The following is a 23,353-nucleotide window of genomic DNA, read 5'->3' as shown; positions in this document are numbered from 1 at the left end:
CTCCCTTCTTCTCTGAAATCAATAAAAATATAATTTAAAAAAAATAAAACAAAAAACACTTGTTATTGAACATCAGTCTTATATGCGATTCAAAACTATATTTAAGACTGTTCTCTTGTATGACTATGAGTTCTCATTTCCACAATGTACCTTCAGTAATGTGTACAAGAGTACTGTCCAGAGTAGTTTAACAGTCATTATGCATATTGACTTAGAAGTAAACTGCAGTAACTGCTACACATGATTTTATATGGCCTCATTATCAACAGCCTCATTTCTTCTTACGGAGCGAGTGGCAGCTATGATGACGTCCACGTTCTGGGGGAGCTTTGTGTGTCTTTATTCCATCTTTTACATGGAGGATGAGGTTCACTAAGTTGGAAGGCATAGTTGCTTCAATTATTGATGGGGACAATCTCCCCCTCATTTCTGTCTGGACAAACATCACTACTTTGGAATGCTCTGGATTACTGTAAACAAAGGAAGAATTAAAAACATAAATAATCTTTAGATTTATCTATGGAATTTACAGGCTTGTCTTATTCACAGTGGAGTCCTCCATAGTGATTATGATAGGACACACTGCTATGGAAGGAAGAAGAGAAGAAAGGACAGGTACAGTGATTTTTACACTCATACACGTTTTACATGAAAACAGTAACTAGTCCGACTTACAGTCTTTCAGTCTTCAGTTTTAGTCAGCTTTTCCTTTTTGTCACATTACTTTTAAATTACAAAAGTAATGTGTGCTTTTGAGAATTTAAATACAGAATTGTCATAATTGTTCCCTTCATCCTGTTCCTCAGAGAAAATCACTACTTATAGTTTTGACTGTATCTTTTCGGATGGTTGTCTAAATGTATACAAAGACAGCACACATATGTACACAGATGTACCCCACATATACACACATATACATTTTTGTTTATATAAAAATGAGATGTGTTTATTTTTCTGCAACTGATTTTACTTTCCTCATAGCAGGACATCATGCACATTTTTCTGTATCAATACATATAGATCAGCTTGATTGTTTTTCATGACTGCATACAGTGTTTCATACTCCACTTAACCAGTTCTTTATTGACTACCATTTGGATTATTTCTCACTTTTTGTGGCGATAAAGCTGCAATAAACATCTTTGTAATATATCTGTTTGCACTTCTATAAATACACTGAATTTCTAAGTCAAGGGTTTTGTACATTTAACATTTTAGTGTTATTTCCAAATTGCCCTCCAAGAGACTAGTTTTTTTTATATTCTGACCCAGTGATCTTTAAACTGGGCTATGGGAAGCCTTTCCAAGGAGTACAAGAAGATGAATAATTTTTAAGGGAATACATTTTTTTAAAAAATTTTTATTATATTTTTAAATCCTTACCCGAGGATATTTTTCCATTGACTTTTAGAGAGCGTGGAAGAGAGAGGGAAAGACAGAGAGAGACATCAATGTGAGAGAAGCACATTGATTGGTTGCCTCCTGCATGAGCCAGGGCCCGGGCCAGGGAAGGAGCCTGCAACCAAGGTAAGTGCCGTTGACCAGAATCGAACCTGGGACCCTTTGGTCTGCAGGCTGACGCTCTATCCACTGAGCCAAACTAGCTAGAGCTAAGGGAATACCTTTTCAAAACTCTAACTACCCCATGTATCTTTTCCTTAAACTGATCTGAGAATATGTCTCTGATGGAGATGTGGGCTTTTCCTTTCCCACCAGCCTCTTCACGTCACACTTCTCTTGCTTTTCAAAATGAAGGTATACCTGTCACCCCCAACCCCTAATAGAAATGATTTATCTATTGAATTTATAGGCTTGTCTTATTCACAGTGAAGTCTCTCCATAGTGATTATGATAGGATACATAGCTATGGAAGGAAGGAAAGAAATCAGAAAAGAAGGTACAGTGATGCTTTACCCTGGCATGCAAACACCTTTGAGATGACAAAGGGAAACTTTCGTCTATTGGATGTGAGTTAAGAAAGGGAATGGCTAACAGCGATCAGGCTATCAATCCCCAGAAGGAAAGTAGGGGAGGGCGGGGGTAAGGGGAAGAGATCAACCGAAGGACTTGTATACATGTATATAAGCCAAACCAATAGACATGGACAACAGGGGGATGGGAGCATGACTGTGCGGGGCGGGGAGGGGGAGGTTGGGGGTTAATGGGGATGAGGACACATTTGTAATACTTTAATAATAAAAAAATAAAAATAAAAAAAAAGAAAGAAAGAAAGGGAATGGCTAATGACTGGGTGAAAATCCTTACCCAGTCATGTTGTCAATTCTTTGCTTAAATAAAACTTAAGGATCTAATTTAGTTGTCTGTTGATAGGTCATGAAAAAGTTTTTGATTATAGGTTACTATAATTTATGGTACATAGCTCAGATGAAGTTAAAGGGATTGAAGGGCAGTGCTAGACTTATACTCTTTCCATTTTAACCCACGTATTTATGTGAACAAAATTTCTCAGTGCTTATATTTATAAAATGCAAAGTAGAAGTGGACTTGATAATAAGCGTTGCCTCATTTTATTAGTGCCAGTACTACTGATCCACAGGTAAACGAGTGTGGCTGGTAGAAGCACAGACTCTGGAACAGTCTGCGTTGGTTAAAGCTGAGCTTTGCTATTACCCATGTGGAACCTTGAAAAGTTACCTAATCTCTCTGAGCTTCCATTTTATCTTCTGTAAAATGGAGACAGTAACACTACCTACTTCGTGGAGTTAATGTGAGGGCCAAATCAATCAATATATGTAAATTGTTTATAATAGTTCCCAGCACATAGTAAGTGCTATCTAAGTTTGGCTAGTAATAAAAAAATGTGTTTCCAATAACAGTTTTAATAATTATACACCAGGTAACATATTTGGTAATATGTTATCTGCTTTGATAAATATGTAATAATAATTTAATCCCACACACACTTATATTTTTATTTTTTCAATTTTTAAATTTCTTTATTAACGTATTACATATGTGTCCTTATTCCCCCACACTTATATTTTTAATATTTAGATGCTTATAGTCACAGAAAATAAAATTAATTTTGAAAATTAAATACTCATTTTTGCAGAGAACTATGATAGAATGATTAATAAAAGAATTCAGGCAAATGTCAGAAATGGAAGATATAGAGCTCAAAACCACACTTTTAAGGTCTCTCAAGAACTGTCTAGAAGCTGCCGATAAACTTAGTAAGGCCCTCGAAAAGACTGGTGAGACCGCCGATAAATGTAGTGAGATCCTCAAGAAATCTAATGAGACCCTCGATATTGTGATAAAGAACCAACCAGAAATTAAGCATACACTGACTGAAATAAGGAATATTGTACAGACACCCAACAGCAGACCAGAGGAGCGCAAGAATCAAGTCAAAGATTCGAAATGTGAAGAAGCAAAAAACACCCAACCAGAAAAGCAAAATGAAAAAAGAATCCGAAAATATGAAGATAGTGTAAGGAGCCTCTGGGACAGCTTCAAGCATACCAACATCAGAATTATGGGGGTGCCAGAAGATGAGAGAGAGCAAGATATTGAAAACCTAGTTGAAGAAATAATGATAGAAAACTTCCCCCACCTGGTGAAAGAAATGGACTTACAGGTCCAAGAAGCGCGGAGAACCCCAAACAAAAGGAATCCAAAGAGGACCACACCAAGACACATCATAATTAAAATGCCAAGAGCAAAAGATAAAGAGAGAATCTTAAAAACAGCAAGAGAAAGAAACTCAGTTACCTACAAGGGAATACCCATACGACTGTCAGCTGATTTCTCAACAGAAACTTTGCAGGCCAGAAGGGAATGGCAAGAAATATTCAAAGTGATGAATACCAAGAACCTACAACCAAGATTACTTTATCCAGCAAAGCTATCATTCAGAACTGAAGGTCAGATAAAGAGCTTCACAGATAAGGAAAAGCTAAAGGAGTTCACCACCACCAAACCAGTATTATATGAAATGCTGAAAGGTATCCTTTAAGAAGAGGAAGAAGAAGAAAAAGGTAAAGATACAAATTATGAACAACAAACATGCATCTATCAACAAGTGAATCTAAGAATCAAGTGAACAAATAATCTGGTGATCATAATAGAATCAGGGACATAGAAAGGGAATGGACTGACTATTCCTGGGGGGGAAAGGGGTGTGGGAGATGCGGGAAGAGACTGGACAAAAATCGTGCACCTATGGATGAGGACAGTGGGTGGGAGTGAGGGCGGAGGTTGGGGTGGGAACTGGGAGGAGGGGAGTTATGGGGGGAAAAAAGAGGAACAAATGTAATAATCTGAACAATAAAGATTTAATTTAAAAACAAAACAAAACAAAAAAAAGAATTCAAAACACAAAGCATATTTTACTAGGATAAAGTTATGTGAGAGAAAAAGAGTAAAAATACGGGTTCAAGGAGACAAGGAATGATGTAAAAATCTTATTTAAAGGTTGTATATGTTTTTAAATTGATAATGTAATATGTTATGGAATTTGTATTCTATAAAATACATTTATAAGGGCATTATAACAAATTTTTAAGTAGTCAATATTTACTAGTATGATATTCATAAGGAATACAGGTCTAAAATGTAATTTTATTTTTACTTCATTCGCATAAATATTTTTCTCATATTGAAGTTTATATTGGACCAATATAAAGTTTTTACGTTTATCTTTATGTACCAATATTTTTTACTTAATATAAAATCATTTAGCAAAAATTAAAACTTAAGGATTTTGTGAAATGATATACAGTAAGTTAATGTACATGAACTCACAGAATGGTATTTTATGTTACCATTTTTATTATCGCTAGACTGGCCATCTGTAGGCAATGACTCATTTCTGATTTCCAACTCTTATCTGAATTTACCTACCAGAAGTCTCATTTTGAAGGAATCTGTTCTTAGTAGGCAGTCTATTAGAAAGAATGTGTTCAAGATAAAGCATTCATTGCTGATAAATGTAACTGTATTATAATTCTAGGGAATTTATTTTCAATTCACAAATATTCCTTAGTAATTCAGAGAACTGACTCTATGAAGAAATATAAAACATCAGGTTAATGTTAACCCCAGAGGGGAAAAACTTTGTGTATGTGTGACTTGTCCCAGAAACCTCAAATCATACTTTATAGTGAATTATCTTTTCTGATTATACTTCATATGAAAATACTTATAACAATTATTTTAAAGATCATATTCTATTAGGGGCCATTTTCCCCCAATAGAATGTGCTGGTACATATTCTACTAATGAGTTAGGGATCCTTTAATTTAATCACAAATCGAACTTAAAAACTGTTACAATAAATAAATGCAAATGATACTTACTCTTTCAGAGGTGAACAGACAAAGCCACAAGCATGGTTATAACCACGGATGTAATGTGAAGATGGAGGATATCCTGGAAAATCCACACTTTTAGCTAAGTGATTTAAAAAGAAATAAAATGAAACCTCTTCCACAAAGGTAAAAAATCCTATTTCAAGTAGCGTGTTTTAAAATGTATATATATAACACAGCTTTTAATTTAACTTAGGTATTATCAGCACTGACATTGATTTTATACATGGGCTGTATGTTTGTACGTATGAATGTGTGCATAGGCCAAAACTGAGAAAATACCAGTTTGAGCACCAATGTCCTCTCAAACGTTTTCATGCTAGTATTTCTAAAGATGCTATTGTTACCTTTTACATACAAGAAGAACTGTTCAAAGTATCATTTTATTACTTTCTGAGATTTGAAGCAAAAGAAGTCACAAAGAAAAAGGCTATTAGGAGAATGGGTTTATAGATTTTTTGTTAAATCATTTTTAAATAAAATATTGGATGTATTTATTTGGCATGTCAAAGAAGATAGTTTAAATGTCCCTTTCTGCAAATTCTCTAAATTCAAATTATAATTAAAAATCAGAAGTTTGCCCGACTGGTGTGGCTCAGTGGTTGAGCATCGACCTATGAACCAGAAGGTCACAGTTCGATTCCCAATCAGGGCACATGCCCAGGTGGCAGGCTTGATTCCCCAGTAAGGGTGCGTGCGGGAGGCAGCCAATCAATGATTCTCTCTCATAAATGATTCTCTTTCTCTCCCTTCCTGTCTGAAATCAATAAAAATATGTTTTAAAAAATCAGTAGAGTTGTTTTAGGAATTATGCAGTATAATTGTATTGAATCTGAATACAGAAGGGAGGTGTTTTGATAATGATTGTTTATGATAATTATATGTACTCTTTCAAAAAATATTTTTTAAATATATGTATTCTGTGCAACTGAATCCTGCTCTTGTCAGAGAAGATGGATTTTCCCATGTGATTTTAACATAAGCTATCAATTCTGTGGGAAGTACAATGTTAAGCATTAGCTTTGGTCTAGCTTAGGAAACAAGTGTGGTTGAATGAATTTTCCATTTTTATTACTTGTTTCATCACCTTAACAGAGTCTATTCTGTTGGCATAATGATACTTCCAGAAGTGATATTAACATATTTTCCCTGTTTAAAATATGGAGATTATGCTTGTTCGTAAAAGAAAATTTGTTTTATTCCACGAACAGATATGGGTCTTTTGTGAGTGATACTGGGTTGGTAGTTAGTACTGATTTTGGAAAATTAGAAAGACTTGTGTTTTAATTCTGGTTCAGCAGCTTATTGCTGTCTAACTTGTTTCCTCTGAACTTCAGTTTCCGTACTGGTGTGATAAAGCATGCAAAACATTTAACTCAAAGCATAGTAAAGTGAACAACAGCAAAAGAAAGGTGAAGAAGAAAACTATGTGTATTCATTGATAATTAATTCAAAGAAAGTGCTTAAAGCAAATTCAGTACTGATCACTGAATGACTCGTCACAACCATTTGTTGATTTTGATTTCAGACTTCTTTTTTACCCTTAAAAATGAGACAGAAATGGTCTGCTTTCAAAACACAGAAATCGCAGATCTATGACTCAGACACCACTTTGCGTTGTAGACAGTGAATCGATTTTCATCTGCCCGTTTTAACAACGAGGTAACTAAATGACAGCTATATGAAAGGGTGAACATCAGTCCTTAGTGGCATGCTGCACCTGAGCTAAGTGTGTGTGAGTGCTATTAGCACAGCTCTGGACTCTGAAACTTAGTACCACGGACATATCAGAAACCTTGTTGGGAAATAGTAATTGACAACACTTAACTGTCCCTATCTCCAGGTAGCTTACAGTACGGAAAGCTATTCAGATAGTAGTGGTCAGATTAAATTGAGTTGTGGAGAGAAACAGGGCTCTAGGCCGCTGTCCTGCCAAAGATCCTTCATCATGACTTATCTGGAGTTGTCTGGCTCCAAAGATCTTCATGGTATGAACTGGTAATGTTTCAAGTGAATATACACATTAAGAAATGGTCACACACTGGGGTTTTACTGGCTGACATATTTTGGGAGGCTAAGGATACATCAAAACCCCAACCTTCTAAAAGAAATATAAGCACATTGTGTAAAGACCCACCCAGTAAAAATAGGAGTTTTGTCAGTTATTGGATAAGCTCATTCTATGCAATCTACACTAATAAAAGACAAAGATGCTAATTGACCATATCTTCGTGACGCCCACCAGCCAATCAGGAGTATGCAAATTATCCCAACAAAGATGGCGGGTTAATTAGCATACATGGGTGCCGAGCGGCCGGGGGCGGGGCGAGATGCAGGCATTCTGCACTACCCCAGCCGCTCTGGGTCTCTGGGCAGCGTGGGAAGGCGGAAAGGCAGCTCTGGGCCAGATGGAAAGCAGAAAGGTGGCCCCTGCCAGAGCAAAGGCGGTGACAGCAGCCAGGGGAAGGAAGGCCCATTCTTGCACAAATCTTCATGCATCGGGCCTCTAGTTCAAATATAAAATGATATATCTAAAGATTACTTTTGTTTCTCAGTAGTTTTGAAATGTTTGCTGTGTAGTTTCAGCCTACAGTTATTTACCTGTACTCAGTGGTGTGGTTATATGCTGCAAAAAGGCCAGGAGATGCCACACCATTGACTATGATGTAAAAGGCACCTCCAGAGTAGGGTAAAAACAGCAGGCTGGTATACATTATACATGTATGTATTAGTCTCACCACATAAATAAAAAATAAATAATTGAAAATATATTTCTTCCAAAATGTGAATTAAAGGGAAAAATTATTAATAACTCATAGTAATTCTAAAATGTGGGCAAAATGTTTCAACTTACAACTGATCACATACACATTCCCTTCATAGCACTTGCTGTGCACTATGTCGACAAAGTCTCGGGGGGAAATTGAGCCCATGGCAAAACTTTGTGTAATGGCATGACATATGAATGTGTCCTGAAACAAATCAAACCATAAAGATTGCAACAATTAGTAAATATCTATTCCTTGTACTGCTCCCCAAAGAATTTCACTGTAGAAGATTGGCCTCTACTTGGAAAAAGCAGGACTTTGCAATTTTAAGAACTTATCACCCTATCAGCCTGCATTTTCTGTGTTAAAGGAACATTAGGTATTATTATAAGTACAAGACAACGAAAGCAAAAACAAACAAGCGGGACTACATCAAACTAAAAAGCTTCTGCACAGCAAAGGAAACCATCAACAAAATGAAAAGGGGCCCTGTCAGTGTGGCTCAGTGGTTGAGTGTCAACCAATGAACCAGGAGATCACAGTTAGATTCCTGTTCAGGACACATGCCCAGGTTGCAGGCTCAATCCCTAGTAAGGAGCATGCAGGAGGCAGCTGACCAATGATTCTCTCTCGCCCTCTCCCTGCGTCTCTGAAATCAATAAAAACCTATTTTAAAAAATGAAAAGGGAACCTACAGAATTAGAGAAAATATTTTTAAATCATATATCTATTTATATAATTATTAATACGTAAAATTCAAAAGTACTCTTTATATCATCTACACTTTGACATTTTAAATGAAGAAATTAAAGCCTAACAGATAACTAGGGATAAGTACAGAACTAGAACCCAGATTCCCTGATTCCCAGTACAACTATTCCACATTGGCTAGCTAATATATTATGAAAAGTATATTGATTTAGCACCTATGGTGTAAGGCCTAAAATTAAGTGACCAATATTATGTGTTGACATCTGGTGAAAATAGGGTCTTAAATGGCCTAACTGCAAGTTTCTCTCCTGACTGTTCCCATGGATACGGACTTTAGCCAAACAACCCTCTTTATTGACTGGATCAGGCACAGTGTCTGCTAGCCTCAAGAATTATTCCAACAGCCAAGTGCATCCTCCTGCAGGATTCGGGGTCATCTCAACCTTTTGGTACTATAAAGCCTGACTCCCTGGTTATTCTCTGTCCCCCGGTACAGCTCCCATGACGTACAGCCTGGCATGATGTATCCTTGAGGTTAGCCAGGCCATTGCATGGTATTGCCTCAGCATCCATTTTGTTTGGCCAAGCAGCCTGCAGGGGCCTTAAACTGACACTAGCCCCCTCATACAAGTGCATGCCAAGGATACCAGCCCACACTCACAAGCAAATGCAAGCTCTGATACAACTGTCCCAATAGTCCTGGGTTCAACAGTCTCCCCAGCCTCGCAGGGCCTCCTTCCTCTGGTGACCCCTTAGATAAAACACCCCAGGGAGCTTACCGAAACACTGCTCTTCTTGGTTTGAGTTGACCGATCAGGTCTTAGCCTGGGAATTCCCTTGCACACCCCACCCACAGACCCTAACAAAGACATGTGCCTCAGGCCCTGCCCGGCCCTGCCTGTACCTGCCTTGCTCTTCCTGCGTGGCCTCTTGAGGCTTCAGTGTGCTTCCTCCAGGACCTGTGACTAATTTCAATTTCTCTTATGAGCTGTTGTTGAAACACGGCTCACCATCCGGCACCCTAGGCTCCACTTCACAAATGTTAACAAAATAACAGTCCTCCTCTGGGCTGAGATTAATTATTAATAAACTACTGTTGATCTCATTTGCCTAGTGGCAGGTATCATGTTTTACCACCCCTGTAACCTTTGGTCAGGAATCCTGAGCTCACCAATGGGATGAATGAGTCAACTAAAACACACTCCTAAAGAGGAACACCATAAATATTCATAAGAAGGTAAAATAATTCTTTTATAGGATAAAGCTATTCAGAGGTAGTGTGGTATACTGTAAAGGGCCTAGAATTTGGGATCAGATCAGGTATAAACCCCTGGTTCTATCATATACTGGCTGTGCTGACCTTGAGCATGTCACATAATTTCTCTGACTCTATTTTCAAGTTTTTTGGTGCTAAGTCTTGTATTCTTTCCATTATTACAGCTGAGTTGCAGCAACAGCAGAAAGACCTGAAGTGCTGATGGAACTATATAATTAGTCTAATACAATCATGAATGAAACAATCCAATGTTTGGATTTTCATTTGCGATGGACCACATTTTTCTTTTTTTTATTATTTACTTTTTCTTTTTTTAAATATATTTTTATTGGTTTCAGAGAGGAAGGGAGAGGGAGAGAGAGATAGAAACATCAATGATGAGAGAGAATCATTGATTGGTGGCCTCCTGCACACCCCTTACTGGGATCAAGCCTGCAACCCGGGCACAATCCCTTGACCAGAACCCAACCTGGGACCCTTCAGTCCGCAGGCCAACACTCTATCCACTGAGCCAAACCAGGGCTGGACCATATTTCTCAAACTAAAGGTACAGATCCCAAGAGGGTCATGGATGTGTGTTGTTTGTTACCTGACTTACCTTTCTGGGCTTCTCCCCGCAACTCCCAGACTTTAAAATCAGCTTAATGAAAGCAGGCAAAGTTAACCTACAGAGTTGTAAATAAATGATAAAATGGTGACAGATTTATTTGTGGGACATTTGTTTCTTTTGATAAGTGGAATGTAGTTTGGAGACTCAAAGAGCCAAAGACCCAGTGATGTGGAGTTTTATAAATGCAATTGTTTGTGAAAATCATAAAAGTTTGCTAACATCCACATTTGCCACCTCTTTCTAATAAAGTTTTTGTTAGCCAAAATTGCGCAACTCAATTTTTAAAAACATCTTACTGAGCTGTAATTTACATACCATAAAGTGTAGCAGTCTTAATAAGAGATCTAGTGAACTGCTCCCAAGTTCAGAATCCCTTACCCCACTTCTGTCTTCTTGTTTCTACCTCTTTGTACATGTCATTATTACTTTCATTTATATCATATTTTTCTTCTCCTGAATTTTCTTTTTTATTTTTATTATTGAGAATATTACAGATGTCCCCCATTTCTGCTCCCCCCACCTTTGATCTCCTCTACTCAGCTCCCACTCCACCCCAAGCCTTCACCACACTATTGTCTGTGTCCATAGACTAGGCATATATGCACATATCTACCCTCAGCTCATACTGATCTTTTCTCCTCCCCTCTTCTAAGCCCTACTTGCTTCTATGATCACTTTCTACACCAATTATTTATATTTTCTTTCCTCATTGTTTTCCCTCTCTCTTCATCTTCATTTAACTGAGATAATGTATTTAAACTGTTTCTAAAACCACAACCATGTATATGTTATTTCACACTTTATCCTTCTCTTTAATTACATTACATGCTGTTCCTTCTTAAGTCCCTATGGTATGTGTCTGCATTGTTCCTGTTATCTAAGCTATTATCCTATATAATAAAAGGGTAATATGCAAATTGACTAGTTGCAATGGTGCGCATTGACCACCAGGGAGCAGATGCTGAACACAGGAGCTGCCCCCTGGTGGTCAGTGCACTCTCACAGGGGGAGCTCTGCTCAGCCACAAGCCAGGCTGATGACTGCAAACACAGCGGGGTGGCGGGAGCCTCTCCTACCTCCTTGGCAACGCTAAGGATGTCCGATAGATGGCTCCTGGGCTGCCAGGAGGATGTCTGACTGCCAGCTTAGGCCCGATCCCCCCGGGGAGCAGGCCTAAGCCAGCAGGTGGACATCCCCCGAGGGGTCCCGGACTGTGAAAGGGTGCAGCCCCTGACCCACCAAGTACACAGATTTTTGTGCACTGGGCCTCTAGTCCTATATAATAAAAGCCTAATATGCCAAGTGTCCGGTCATCCATTCAACCAATCAAAGCATAATATGCTAAGGCTGCTCAACCGCTCGCTATGACATGCACTGACCACCAGGGGGCAGACAGCTGACCAGTCAACCAGTTGCTATGACGTGCACTGACCACCAGTGGCAGACGATCCGACCAGTAGGTTAGCTTGCTGCTGGGATCCGGCCCATCAGGACTGAGCAAGATGGGCCAGACATGCCCTGGGGCCCTCCCGCATCCCTCCCCAGCCCCGATTGTGCACCGGTGGGGTCCCTTGGCCTGGCCTGTGCCCTCTCGCAATCTGGGACCCCTCGAGGGATGTCAGACAGCCGGTTTCAACCTGATCCCACAGGCCAGGCTGAGGGACCTCCCACTGGTGCATGAATTTGTCCTTATCCCCACAAATTTGTGCACCAGGCCTCTAGTGACTAATGTAAATATACTGACTTCCCTTTAACAAGGCACGTTTAGTCTTTTCTCCACCTAATGTTGGAGAATCCAGGAGTTTGTCCCCTCATAACCAAAGGCACACACCTTCAAGAGAGCTAACCAGATTCAGAATGTGGTGTGCATTTAAAACAGAAAGAAGCTAACTGTAATTAAACTCTTGAGTGATAAAGAAGGAAGTTTTAAGGCTTTTATAAAGATTTCAACTCAATGTGAATCTATAAAATATGAAGTGTCTACCTAACATAGGTTTAATAAACTTAAATCACTAAGATATAAAACTAAAAATATATTAATACAGGAAAAGTTTAATATTAAACAACAAATTACCGAATCAATCTTGTGTATCATACTGTACACTTTCAATGATTTGTCCCATTTAATTCTAATTTCAGGCTTGTAGAGGAAATCAGCTAGTTTAGATGTTGATTCTGAAATTATTCCTTCAACACGATATCTATAGTTAGCAAAATAAAGAAAATTCAAAATTTAATTCAGTCTAAGTTGAAAATATAATGTCATAGTATAACACAGACTAATTTAGCAATCAACAGTAAAGAAAATTTGAGGTTCATATCAGCAATTCAAAACACTAATATTCAATTAGAAGTAGCAAGGTTTATTTAAATATATATTATAATAATTAATATAAATTACTTCAAAGTTCATTTTTCTAAAAACTTTGTTTATAATGTTCCTGAAGATTTTTTTAATTTTTTTATTAAGTTATTACATATGTGTCCTTATCCCCACGTTACCCCCTACCCCCCGCCCCCACACTCATGTCCTCACCCCCCTGGTGTCTGTGTCCATTGGTTAGGCCTATATGCTTGCATATAAGTCCTTTGGTTGGTCTCTCCCCCTTCCCCCCACCCTCCCCTACCTTCCATCTGAGGTTTGACCGTCTGATCGTTGCTTCTCTGTCTCTGGATCTGTTTTTGTTCATCAGTTTATGTTGTTCATTATATTCCACAAATGAGTGGAATGTTAAAAAATATTTTTATTTCAGAAAGGAAGGGAGAGGGAGAGAGAGAAAGATCAACGATGAGAGAGAATCATCGATCTGCTGCCTCCTGCATCTCCCCATGGGGATCGAGCCCACAACCCGGGCATGTGTCCTGACCAGGAATCGAACCTCAACCTCCTGGTTCATAGGTTTATGCTCAATCACTGCACCATGCCAGCTGCGCTGTAGTTATTTTTCTAGAGGGGAAAATTTCATTTAGGATTTTTCTAAAATCTTTCTTATAAACATTTATCTGCTGTGTTTATAATAAGTCAGCAGTAATTGATATAGAAGTTTGTGTGGCTATGCAGCCCCTTTCAGCCCCAATTCTTAATTTAAGTATGTAATGAGGTATAAATGAGAGGTCAGCAAACTTTAAATTCTAGATACATAAATGCCACTGAATTCAAAACAATAATTGCAAATAGGAAATTGTACTTACATATTTCCATGGAATGTTTTAGAAGGCTTACTAGAAACAGTTATTTTTTTCTCAAAGGGAAAAAAAATATTAACAAATAAGTTAGCTGTCAAGTACAGAAAAAAAAAGTAAAAAACAACAACAAAATAAAACAAAGCAAAAGTAAACGGTTTGTAAAAAAAAAAAAATTTTTTTTAAATCAATTGTTTCTCATTTAAAAACAAAAACTTGAAACATATTTGTTTTCTTACTGAAGATTTAGCCACTTTCCAGCCTGATGTATCTTGACTGTAACCTAAAATATCTTGAGTGGTTTGTTGGGCAAGTACCTTATAGTCCATCTACCTGCAAAGTTTTAAAAAGAAATGATTGGTAAGAATGTGATCATGCAAAGCGTTTTAAAATGCTGTGTTACATTTGATTACTGTTTCTACAGTGCTGCTCACAGGGCAGTGAACAATAATTACTTGTTGAATGCCCACAGGCAAGAGTCCCTTCCTCCCTGTTCGCAATGAGAAAATGTGGATGTGGCATCGTCCAAAGGCTAGGCTCTGGCCTCAAGAGAGACCTGGCTCACCTCCTGTCTCTGCCATGGGCTAATTGTGAACCACGTTATTTGATATTTCTGTTTCCCCGTTTTCTCAAGCTTTAAAACTGGGATAGTACCTAACCCTGTAGAAGAGATGTGAGGATTAAGTGAGATAATGCACTTAAATGTCCTACCCCCTTGCTAGGCATATTAACAACCAAAAAATCATTATTATTTCTATCAGCTTAATCATGCTTTTTTGCTTTTGTAAAGCACCACAATCTGTTGACCAGGTGTTCTTGGAAATTAACCTTTTAAAAGTGAGTGGCAGTGGCTCTAAATGATGTGACCCCTGGCTTCCTCTCCAACGGCAACTCCTGTCTTCGACTCTCCCACTTAGCTGTTGTTCCTCAAAAGCAACTAAGCATCTTCCTACCTCAGGGCCGTTGTACTTGCTGTTCCCTCTGCTTGTAACACTCTTCCCCAATATGGATGGATGACCGCTCTTCACTGGCGTCTTTGTTTAAATGTCAGACGGGATATAAAGTTAGAATCAATGCAGTAGGGGTTAGGTATTGAGGTAGGTGTGGCAAATACGCTTGAGTAAGATATTGTTTCTGCCGTGAATGAGCTCAGGAGCTGGAGTCTCATTGATCCTTTGGCCCATCACCTAGTTTTCAGTTAAGAGAAGCTGGCTGGTGTGGTGGGAAGAGGGTGACAACACAGAGCTGGATTCAAATCCTGCCTTTGCCACTCACACCAGCTATATCATTTTGGATAAATTGCTTAACTTGAATTTCAACTTTCATATCTATGCCTTTTCTTCATAGACACAGATAATAATACCTATCTCATGGGTTCACCGTAAGGATTGAGTTAATATGTGTAAAAGGGATTGAAAGTGTGGAGACCCTTCTTGGTGATCAAAAAGGTTAGTTTCTGTTCTTAAAATGGACACATCTAGAACTACCTTTTAAAGAAACTCTCCAAAGAGCTGCCTCAATAAACCTTCTTAAAGTTTAATTATCAGGACATGTCTTCCTTAGCTCTCACCTAAAGCTCTTTAGGTTGGAACGTAAATCTATTTTCTCCTGTTTAGTTCTCCATCAAGGCATGACACCTGGTTGACATCTCTACTTGAAAAGCTTTCATAAACCACTGTAACTCCTCTTTCCTGGTAGATTCTTAGTTTATCTTTCCTAATAGATCTAGTCCAGAATTTTAATAACTATTGGGACTCTTCTCCAAATCCTCCTGGAGGTCTCCATATCTCTTAAACTGTGAAGGAACAAAGTGGAAGTCGAATTATTTTTATCCATGAATTACATCAATTTATTTGATATGTTCCTGTATATCTTCTCAGTGTCCTTTATTTACACTTTATGCTCTTATCAGGAAACATGTGCACATTACATATGCTCCGAGATGGAAGAAAAAGGTAGTAAGTGAAACATTAAAGATACTGTCAATGAAAAGAACTGTTCAATTATTTTAAAGAATGACAGGTTAAAAAAACATTTAGGTGGAACGTGGATTTTAAAAGTCTAACTTTTTAAAAATACATATTTATTTCAGAGAGGAAAAGAGAGGGAGAGAGAGATAGAAACATCAATGATGAGAGAGAATCGTTGATTGGCTGCCTCCTGCAGGCCCTCTACTGGGAATCAGCCCCAAAACCCAGGCATGTGCCCTTGCCCGGAATCGAACCCAGAACCCTTGTCTGCAGACGAGGCTCTACCCACTGAGCCAAACCGGCCAGAGCAAAAAGCCTAAGTTTTTAGGCTCATGCCATTAGCAGTCTGTGGCTGGCCCCTGACCTGGATTTGTATCAGTAAATATGTTATTTATTTCCAACCAGCAACATACATGATATTGACTGCTTTAGGAATTGCACAGATGATAGAAACATCCCGGTAGAGTGTCAATCGCAGGGGCTCTGTCCAATTCGTTGTCAAATCACCTAGCACTTACTGCCACAATAAACATGTGTTTAACTGAACCACTCAACGGAATGTTATCGTTTCTGGATGTTTTTCATTTGCTAAGAAAAAGGGGAAGATTAAGTGCAGTGGGCTAGAGAGGATGAAAACAAGAGAGCAAACAGCAAGAATGCCCTGCATCACCTGGTGGCGGGACATGGGCCGCGCGGAGTGTGTTCCGCTGGAGTAACCCAGGTGTCTTCGCCCGCAGGGTCAGTGGGAAGGAAGCCTCCCCCGACACCGCGATGGCATCTTTTTTGATCCACCACCTGGTTGAAACTGGATTCTTCGCTTCTCAGAGGCTGAGCCAGCCTTGCAGACGGCTCACACACGTTGTTACGTGGGTCTTTACATCGGTTTGTACAGCATCATCTCCCTCTTCCCGGGCTGCCTGCCTGGCTCCCCCATCCGCACTGGGTCGCTGCCATTCTTCCTGGGAATCCAGGTCCCCACGGAGTTGGCTGGATCCCAGCCCTCCTTCCTCCCATCCCGCATCTGCTTTGAGTGTGAGGGGCTGGGCAGCCCCGGAGGGCCGGGCTCGGGGAGAAAATGGGGAAGTGACTCGGGGGGGGAGGGGAGGCAGCGGCCGGGGACGCTGCCCCTGGCCCAGGTGATGCCTTATCCCGGAAAGGGGTGCTCTGAAAGCGGGGAGACCAGCTCACTTGGAAGAACTGGGGAGGTGGGGCCGGCGCTCGGAGACCCGAAACGTCAGCCGCACGCGCCTCAAATCTCCCCGACCGAGTCCCCTCACTCAGCCCCGGGAGCCGGAGGGAGGAGGCTCGGTCGGTCATCCGCGCAGACTGGCCCCCAGCAGCGGAGACCGAGGTGGGGGGATGGGGGGCGTGCGCGGCAGCGATGTGGACGTACGTAGTACGTGGACGAACACCCACCCCAGAGAGAGGCGTGGGGAGAAACTACACTTCCCATCAGGCAGCGCGACCGAACGCCCCGCGGCGCCGCGTTCCCCTCCGGCACTCCGCCCCTCGGCTGGCTCGCCCCGGGCGCCCGGGCGCCACGCATGCGCACCGCGAGCCGGCGCCATGTTGGATCAGTTTGAAAGCCCGCGCGGGCGTCGCGCTCCGCTGTGACGGCAGAGGATGCTGCGAGCGAGCGAGCGGAGCCTGAGGCGCGGCGGGGTCCGACCGGGATGCTTTGTTGCGTCTCCCGCCGGGCTACAGGCCTGGGTTCTCGGCGGGCAGTTGTAAAGTGCGTGTTTCTGTCTCGTCCGGACCTTTGTCGGCGAGTTCGGCCCGAAAAATAGGGGGAGGGTTTCGAGGGGCGTCCGGTCCTTTGACAGCCCGAGGGAAAGGCTCAGGAAGGGTGGCGGGGAGGGAAGGGGAAGGCGACTCTTGCGGGAGGGCGCCTGCGGAAAAGGGACAGTTTTAGGGGGAGGATCGCGGACCGGGACCGAGGTGCCCGACCTGGGTCTCGGGGAATCGAGGTGCCGACTGAAGTGAGGGTGGGGGTGGGAGCTTTGGGGGCCGTCACCCCGAGGATCTCGGTTGCTCCCCGTTCGCTCCCGAGGCGCCAGTGCTCTGGCCTGAAGCCGTGTCTGATGGCGGGGGCCCCGAAGGCAGGGCGTGCCCGGGGCGGGGCGCCGGCTGCCCGCGTACTCCTTCTCCTGCCGCCGGTTCCGTCCCGGGCGCCCCGGAGCCGTGCGGTCTGAGGCCCGTTCGCTGAGGGTGAGCCGCTCCCGGCGGCGACTCGGTGCGGAACACGGTGTTTCCGAGTCGGGGGCGGCTGACGGTTCCTGCGTTTCCGGTTCTGCTCGGGGTGATGGGTTTCCCTACGGGCGCGGATACGCACGGGTGTTGATGGAAGGAAAAGATGCTGGGGGTTTGCTGCCAGATCCCGGGGGGAGAAGTGCGGGTCTGTCGGGCACCGTTTGAAGCCGTGACAGCTGCGAAGGGGGTGGTTCAGTATTTCTTTCTACTTTTGTTTCCTTTCGGGAACTTTGCACAATGGTAGTTCGAGTGCCCCGCCCGCCCGTGTAGCCCAGTCCCCGTGGCCGGACCCCAGCTGCAGGCTGACCTGCTGGCGGGAGCTCTGCCCCCTGGTGGCCAGCGCCCGTCACAGCTAAGGGTGGAAGCGCCGCTTAGGCTTTGCAGGTCCATCCTCTGTAAGGAGTTGGTTCTCAACCTTCCTAATGCCGCGCTTTAATACAGCTCCTCATGTTGTGGTGACCCCCAACCATAAAATTATTTTCGTGGCTACTTCATCACTGTAATTTGGCTACTGTAATGAATCGTCATGTAAATATCTGATATGCAGGATGTATTTTCATTGTTACACATTGAACATAATGAAAGCGTAGTGATGAATCACAAAAACAATATGTAATTATATGTGTTTTCCGATGGTCTTAGGCGACCCCTGTGAAAGGGTTGTTCAACCCCCAAAGGGGTCGCGACCCACAGGTTGAGAACCACTGGTATAAGGAGTTGTGTGTTCTCCACCTAATCTCGTCTCCTTGGGTCACCATGTGTTTGACCCCTTTACCCGCTCCTGCCCCCTTCCCCTCAGGTAACCATGCTGTTGTCTGTGTCTGGGTTTGTTGTTTTCTGTTTTATAGCCCACATGAGTGAAATCCTAAGGTTCTTGTCCCTTTCTGTCTGACTTCCTTCGCTTAGCGCGATACTCTCCCGATCCATGCATGTTGCAAGTGGCGCTGTTCCAGCCTTTCTTGCCGCTGAGCAGTATTTCATTGTATTTATGTACCGCGTCTCCTAGCCATCGCCCACGGGAGGACCCGTAGGTGGTTCCATGCCTTGGCTGCCGGGACGAGTTGCCTGGCCATTCTTGGGTGTTCACCAGCATCACCGCACTCGGCGAGGCAGAGGCTGAGCATTGTTCTGTCGCTGCTCCCACCGGCTGCTTTCAGCTCTTGCAAAGGCGGTTGCACAGTTGAAGGCTGGAGGAGGATGTGTTACTCTTTTTACTTTCTCACATGGAAAAGTTTCAGTATTTTAAAGTCAAATTTGACAGTTGTTTAGAAAAACAACATTAGAAGTTGTTATAACTTAAAACATCCCCAAAATACAGCCAAAAGTTAAACATATTAACTTTATAATATCATAGCATGTATTAAGTTCTAGACAATGTTTTATTTTAAGTACAGAAAACCCATTGATTTAATTTTAAAAGAATGTCACATTGTGCACTGAAGTAGTGCCTGTTCATTCTGTTATTTCTTAGGGCTTCAAGTATAGATCTTGTTATTGTTATACTAAGGTAGACAGGAATTCTGCCCATTTTAGTGATGCAAAAACAGTAAGATGAATACATTAAGTCAGTTTTCTAATTATTTAAGCCTCCTTTAAAAGAGAGGTAGTCTGAATCTGTTTAATATAAGAATTGAATATAGTGAGGGTAGTACCAAAAATGAAGGTCAGAAAATGATTATTAACAACTAGAGGCCCGGTGTGCGGTCCCTCGGCCTGGCCCCTCTCACAATTCAGGACCCCATCAGTGTACAGTCCGGCCAGGGAGGAACCGAGGAAGGGCTCCAGGGCGTGTCCGGCTCATCTAGTCCGGTTGCTATTGGCAGGACCCCAGCAGCAAGCTAACCTACTAGTTGGAGCGTCTGCCCCCTAGTGGTCACTGCGCATCATAGTAACGGGAGAACGGTCACTTGGGCTTTTATATAGACAGACTAGAGGCCCGGTGCACAAAAATTTGTGCACTTGGGGGGGGGGGGGCTAAGCCCGGCCTGTGCCCTCTCGCAGTCTGGGACCACTCGGGAGATAACGACCTGCAGGCCCAATCCCTAGGTGCAGCCCCTGGTCGGGCTCAGAGCAGGGCCGATTGGGGAGTTGGGGCGCCGCCCCCTGTCACACTCAAGGCAGGGTCGATGGGGAGGTTGCGGCACCACCCCCTGTCATGCACAGAGCAGGGCCAATCAGGGGGTTGGGGCGCTGCCCCCTGTCACGCACAGAGCAGGGCCCATCAGGGGGGTTGGGGCTCCGTACCCTGTCATGCACAGAGCAGGGCCCATCGGGGTTCGGGCGGCGCCCTCTAGCACCCACAGAGCAGGGCCGGTCAGGGGGTTGGGGTGCCGCACCCTGTCACACACAGAGCCGCAGGGCGATCAGGGGGTTGGGGAGCTCCTCCCTATCAGGCACAGAGCAGGGCTGATCAGGGGGTTGGGGTGCCTTCCCCTGTCACGAACAGAGCAGGGCGGATAGGGAGGTTGTGGCCCTGCCCCGTCACACACAGAGCCGCAGGGCCATCAGGGTGTTTGGGCGCTGCCCCCTGTCACACCGATTCCGGTGCCAGGAGGCCTCTCAGCTCCACTGATCCTGGTGCTGGGAGGCCTCGTGGCTCCGCTGATCCCGGTGCTGGGAGGCATATTACCCTTTTACTATATAGGATAGAGGCTTGGTGCATGGGTGGGGGCCGGCTGGTTTTCCCTGAAGGGTGTCCTGGATCAGGGTGGGGGTCCCCACTGGGGTGCCTGGCCAGTCTGGGTGAGGGGCTGAGGGCTGTTTTCAGGCTGGTGGGTGACTGAAGCTCCCAACTGCTCCTTTTCTTCTTTTTTTTCTTTTTTATTCTGGGCCAGCTTTAGCTCTGGCTCCAGCTCTGAGGCCTCTGCTGCTGAAAGCAGGTATCTGGTTTGTTTGGGTTCTATAATTGAAACACTGTATCAACTCCAGCTCTGAGATCCCGGCAGGCTGAAAGCAGGTGTCTGGGGTTTTGTGTAGCTTCTATATTTGTAACAATATTTCAAACTGCAAGCTCAGAGGCCGGCAAGGCAGGCGGGGAACGTTGGTTTCCTCCATCACTGAAGCAAGCAAGCCTCATGTTAGCTTCAAGCTGCCTGGCTGCCGGCCGCCATCTTGGCTGGCAGTTAATTTGCATATCGCCCTGATTAGCCAATGGGAAGGGTAGCGGATGTACGGCTAATTACCATGTTTCTCTTTTATTAGGATGTTGTTTTAGAAAAAGCATTTTGCCCATTCATTTTATGGTATGACTTGTAGTTTATTTCTTTATATTTTGTTCTCAAGTCTTTTGGGGGTGAAGGAGTTGGCTAAAGTTACATATTGGTATTTACAACATTCTCCACTGTTCCTTGTTGTTAATACCACATTTGATGCATTTAAAAATTTATTGAGGACCTACTCTCTGTAGTGCATAGTGGTAGGCTTATGAATGAGAAGTATTATGTATAAGGGAATGTTAAGTATTGTGATGTCATAGAATATATCACCATAAGAAAAGACTGTGTAAATCAGTTGTTTTAGGACGTTTAAAAAAAGTGAGTACCCTTTCCTTCTTATACTTATGCATGTTCTCAGATAATCTTTGTATACATAATTCCAGGCACATAGTAAGTACCTAATAAATGTTTTCTAAATAAATGATGAAGGAATTCACAATAATGAAAATAATAAAAAAATCTACAATGTGTATTGCCTTTAAAGGATTTATAGGTAATGGGTTTTATTCTTTAAAGAAAATTATAAAAAGTTTACATATTGAATAATTTCTTTGTATATGGCTATTTTTTCTTTTACTTGGAACCTTAACCTTTTGTTTTTGTATTACAGTGGTTCTAAGAGAAATGAACAGAAATAACCCATTTTGAGGAAGGCATGGCAAAACCAAATACAAAACACAGAGTTTGTTCTCGGGAATCTTCAGTATCTTCTCTGTTAGCAAGCTGCAGCCTCAGTGGTAGTAATTCCTCTACCGCTGATGGCTCTGTTCAATATAAGGATAAACTGTACAGTTCTGCATCTCAGGCTCTCCAGGCCTATATTGATGATTTTGATCTAAGCCGGATGTATCCTGGTGTAAGCACTGGAAAGATTAACATTGGTAAATGTCCTGCTAATATGCCAGAATTCTCCAACTATATTTATAAACCAAACCATGGTATGCTTTTATTGTTTGTTTTCTTTTTGTCCACTGACTTAAATCATTTGAAAGATATGTTGTAGCCTTTGAAATCCAGATGCTTCTTTTTTTATTCTTTTGGGGTAAAAATTACTTTTATAACGTTGAGATATGAATATATTTCTTTAAGGACTGTATACTTATCTGGTACTTAGGAATTTTCAGCTAAGATCCCCTTGCAACCTTGGAGTGGAAGCTGATGAGTTACAGCAGGTGGCTGGTCCTAAATCCTTAAGCTGTTTATTATAGCATCATAGAAAAAGTGTTGACTTGGTGGTTTTTGTTTTCATTTTCTAGCTTAATGACTTAAGTGAAGCGCAGCCTTTCTTAGTTTACACTTGTTCCTATGCAATTGATTGCAAAGGATTATATTAGTCTTCCTGATCTCTATTCTATGGAATAATAATATTCACACTACATTGAGTTTTTCCTTGATAAGGCTTTTATGAAGACAAATTTGGAATGAGTCTGTTGATAACCAGTTACTGAGCACTTATGGAGTAGCCCTAGTATGGAAAAAGTTTGCATTCAAATTTTAGAAGGATATGGGCACTATTCCAGAAGAGAATTAGAACAGCTATTCACTATTGCAGCGTTAGTAAAGAAAGCAAATTATTTTTCACCTAATTTATTCACAAACTTTTCCAAATCCTGTGTTGCAGCCAGTATTGAGTGACCAATATTAATGTGAGTGTGTCAGTGGATTGTGTATGTCTAGATCAGTGGTTCTCAACCTTCCTAATGCTGCGACCCTTTAGTACAGTTCCTCATGTTGTGGTGACCCCCCAACCATAAAATTATTTTTGTTGCTACTTCATAACTGTAATTTTGCTACTGTTATGAATCATAATGTAAATATCTGATATGCTGTATGTGTTTTCCGATGGTCTTAGGCGACCCCTGTGAAAGGGTCGTTCGACCCCCAAAGGGGTCGCAACCCACAGGTTGAGAACCGCTGTTCTAGATGAAAAAAGTGGAAGAAATAGTAAATTAAAGAACATGGAAAAAGTCAGGAGGGTGTAGAGATAAGGGTAGAAATTATTTAAAACAAATTGATATGTGAGGGGGGAAAGCACAT

The 23,353-nt window shown here is 42.0% G+C and overlaps 2 protein-coding genes across 8 annotated transcripts in view; one reads left to right on the top strand and one right to left on the bottom strand.

Annotated features, from left to right (window-relative positions):
- Positions 1–14,360, bottom strand: STARD6 (StAR related lipid transfer domain containing 6). The gene is made up of 6 exons (XM_036322770.1): positions 14,121–14,360; positions 13,891–13,940; positions 12,773–12,899; positions 8,188–8,305; positions 5,322–5,415; positions 1–470 (listed from the first exon to the last, which is right to left on the bottom strand). The coding sequence occupies exons 1-6, from the start codon at positions 14,208–14,210 to the stop codon at positions 272–274; spliced, it is 678 nt and encodes a 225-aa protein (XP_036178663.1). The 5' UTR covers positions 14,211–14,360; the 3' UTR covers positions 1–271.
- A 3,091-nt stretch (positions 14,361–17,451) lies between these two features.
- Positions 17,452–23,353, top strand: part of CUNH18orf54 (chromosome unknown C18orf54 homolog) — a 32,508-nt gene continuing 26,606 nt past the window's right edge. For 5 of the 7 annotated variants that reach the window (XM_036322846.1, XM_036322844.1, XM_036322848.1 and 2 more), the window contains exons 1-2: positions 17,453–17,583; positions 21,927–22,254. In XM_036322846.1, coding sequence (XP_036178739.1) covers positions 21,972–22,254 — 283 coding nt within the window. In that variant the 5' untranslated portion in view covers positions 17,453–17,583; positions 21,927–21,971. Of the gene's footprint in view, positions 17,584–21,926; positions 22,255–23,353 lie in introns of all 7 variants that reach the window. The other 2 variants (XM_036322849.1, XM_036322843.1) reach the window with 2 other exon arrangements.

Source organism: Myotis myotis, unplaced genomic scaffold (genome assembly GCF_014108235.1).
Source record: "Myotis myotis isolate mMyoMyo1 unplaced genomic scaffold, mMyoMyo1.p scaffold_m19_p_9, whole genome shotgun sequence".
In the NCBI taxonomy this organism is placed as follows: domain Eukaryota; kingdom Metazoa; phylum Chordata; class Mammalia; order Chiroptera; family Vespertilionidae; genus Myotis; species Myotis myotis.
This window is presented reverse-complemented; position numbering and strand designations above follow the sequence as displayed.